A 2744-nucleotide genomic window follows, 5' to 3' on the forward strand; every position below is an offset into this window, starting at 1 on the left:
CCTGAATAACTCAATCCAATTATACCCAGAACTATGCTGCTCGCCTTCTCCATAACTACCCCCTACCACCCGAGACTGTCCACGTTGAAATCACTAATCACAAAACCCATCTTTTCAGAAGTCATTGACTGTTGTGTGTTTTATTTTAGCTAACAATGAATGTAGATGATCTAGCTAACTAGCTAGCTAATGATTACTATAGATTAGTTAGCTAGCATTTCGCTGACATTAGTTAAGATGTGACTATATATACTGTATGTTGTTTTTACCTTTTAACCACCTTCAACTTTGGTTGTCTTTTCAACATGGACATGACATGTAATACTAAAATAAACTAAATCAAGTGTAATCATTTTTACTTATTTTTATACTTTTGATAGTAAATATCTCTTAGTGTCTAACTTTACTATGTTATGTTTTATACTAACTAACTTACCTAACTGACTTCTTGTAGTCGTAGCAGTAAATGACACAACAACAAGTGTTGAGTTTTCTTGTTTTACTATTATATCATATAATTGTATCCGTCATATACAGCCGAGGTAATGCAAAGCATAAAGGAAACATACAGCAAAGACATAAAAAAACACATCTGCAACTATAGAAGGTTAACTTAAGGTTTATAATATATAGCTTTCTGTTGATTGTCCAATCAGAAGACTCATAGCTTGCTCTCAAGGGTCACAGTGTCTTTTTCTTGACCAATCCCATTGCTGCTTGGAGCTGTGGCTCCGCCTTCTGCATCATCTGCTGAGAAAAAGATCAAAAGTGTCAGTAAATATAATATTAATTATTCATATAAATATATGAGCTATCTATCGATCTATAAGGGTAGGGTTAAGGGAGGGTCCTTACAAGTATAGATAGACAAATGTGTGGTGTGTGCTGACCTTTGACCTGCCGGGTCAGCAAACGTGGTCCTGCCAGTCCGATACCCAGAGCTCCAATAGGCGCTGTGGTCAGGATGGCTAACACGGCTAACGTTAACACGTCCAAACCGAACTTAATTAAGGTCTCGTCCCCCTCCTCCCTCGCCATGTCTAACGCCTTGGAGCCAATAGCAGCCTGACACAAGATAAACAGATAAACACAAGTTGGACAAACAACTGAAAGCCTATGAGCATGGAGATTCATGTAGTCTCTGAGGAGGTTCTGCAGGTCCTTTATAAGGTTCTAGAGGTAACTTAATAAATGGTAAGCGGTTCTAGTGGTCCCTAGGTGGCTCTAGGTGGCATTTGGGTGGTTATAGGAATCCTTTATATGGTTCTAGGGGTCTAATATGAGGTTTTAGAGGTCGTTTAGGAAGTTCTAGCAGTCAATAAGGAGGTTCTACAAGTCCATTGGGTTGTTAGACATCAATTAAAGGCTCCTAGCAGTCAAAGGTGGTTAGGTGGTTCTTCTGGTCCCTGATGAGGTTTTAGGGGCCATTGAAAAGGTTCTAGAGGTCCTTTGGGTTATAAGTCATTCTTTAAAGGCTCCTAGTGGTCACAGAAGAGGTTTTAGGGGTCATTCAGGTGGTTCTTGTTAGTCCTAAGGTTCTTTATCACACACACAGACCTGTACGGTGGCTTTAGGCAGCCAGGCCACAGAAATGAAGATTTTCTCCTTCAGATTAAATCCTCCAAAATGAACCAGCAGGAAGGTGACAAGCAGGCGGATCACCAGACCGATGCTGATACAAGCCAGACCCAAACCTGAACACAGAGAGCCAACAAAGAGAATGTAAAATATGTGTTTGATACCTGGTCCATTTGGTTCCTGGTTGTTTTGGCGCTTACCCACTGTACTGGGGCTGAGGGTTGCTATGGTGATCTCTGCTCCAATCAGACCAAAGAGCAGCGGCTGAAACACATCCCACAACCGGCCCACCATGGCTGCCACCGGGGCCTGGACATACAGATGAACATTAAACTCAAACAGCCCAGAATCAGTTGTGTGAACAGGTGTTTAATTCAGATTAAAGTTGTTACCTTGTCGGCTTTCCAGCCCAGAGCAGCCAGAAAGGCCAGCACCAGTGTACAGAGACCACCAGCTCCGGCAAAACCAATAACATGACTGAAGAAGACAGAAAATATGGACAGACCCAACAACATGAGAGTCCTCCTCAGAACAAGGTCCTCCTGCAGGGAGACAGATTAAAGAGTTAATTCAATCACATTTAAAGTTTATAAGAACACAAAATCCAACCACAGTCTCACCTGGTCTTTGCTGGGGAAGCAGTACAAGAACAGACCCAGGATCAGCCCGGCTATGACCCCTCCCACCACCTCCAGCAGACCCTTCAGTATGTTCATCCACGTAGAACCTGCAGGGCAAACACAGCATGAAAGAACAGAACAAAGTGGAACCGAAAGGAACAGAATAAAATAACACAGACCTGTAGAGAATGCGATTCCCAGACAGGTAGAAAACCCGGTTATGGCCAGAATATCATCAAAACTCCCAGCAGCCATCAGCAGGGTGGGGATCCCCTGAACAACACAGAACATTAGTAGAACGTTAATAGAACATACAGAATTACAATAAATAAGTTATTAGAGTCCTACTGGAGATTCTAGTGGTAACTGAAGAGGTTCTACATTTCCTTTAAGAGGTTCTAGTCGGCCTTTATGACATCAATGACAAGGAACACTGAAACTGTTCTTGATGCTCGTGGTGGAACAACATCATCCAAACACATATTATTATCATTTATAAAGCAGGTTCTAAAAGTCCTTTACGTAATTCTAGTGGTCATTGAGGGG

General features: G+C 42.0%; 1 protein-coding gene across 1 annotated transcript in view; it reads right to left on the reverse strand.

The window, feature by feature from the left end:
- Window positions 1-484: 484 nt before the first annotated feature.
- The window catches only part of LOC118329540 (sodium/hydrogen exchanger 9B2-like), a 5722-nt gene continuing 3462 nt past the window's right edge, over window positions 485-2744 (reverse strand). The window contains exons 7-13 of the mRNA XM_035663762.1: window positions 2378-2471; window positions 2199-2305; window positions 1971-2120; window positions 1779-1887; window positions 1558-1694; window positions 891-1065; window positions 485-747 (exon numbers count right to left, since the gene is read on the reverse strand). Of these exons, the coding sequence (XP_035519655.1) occupies window positions 662-747; window positions 891-1065; window positions 1558-1694; window positions 1779-1887; window positions 1971-2120; window positions 2199-2305; window positions 2378-2471 (858 nt within the window). The 3' untranslated portion in view covers window positions 485-661. The remainder of the gene's footprint in view (window positions 748-890; window positions 1066-1557; window positions 1695-1778; window positions 1888-1970; window positions 2121-2198; window positions 2306-2377; window positions 2472-2744) is intronic.

This window comes from Morone saxatilis, unplaced genomic scaffold (assembly GCF_004916995.1).
Source record: "Morone saxatilis isolate NCDOM2014 unplaced genomic scaffold, NCSU_SB_2.0 Contig19, whole genome shotgun sequence".
Lineage (NCBI taxonomy): Eukaryota > Metazoa > Chordata > Actinopteri > Moronidae > Morone > Morone saxatilis.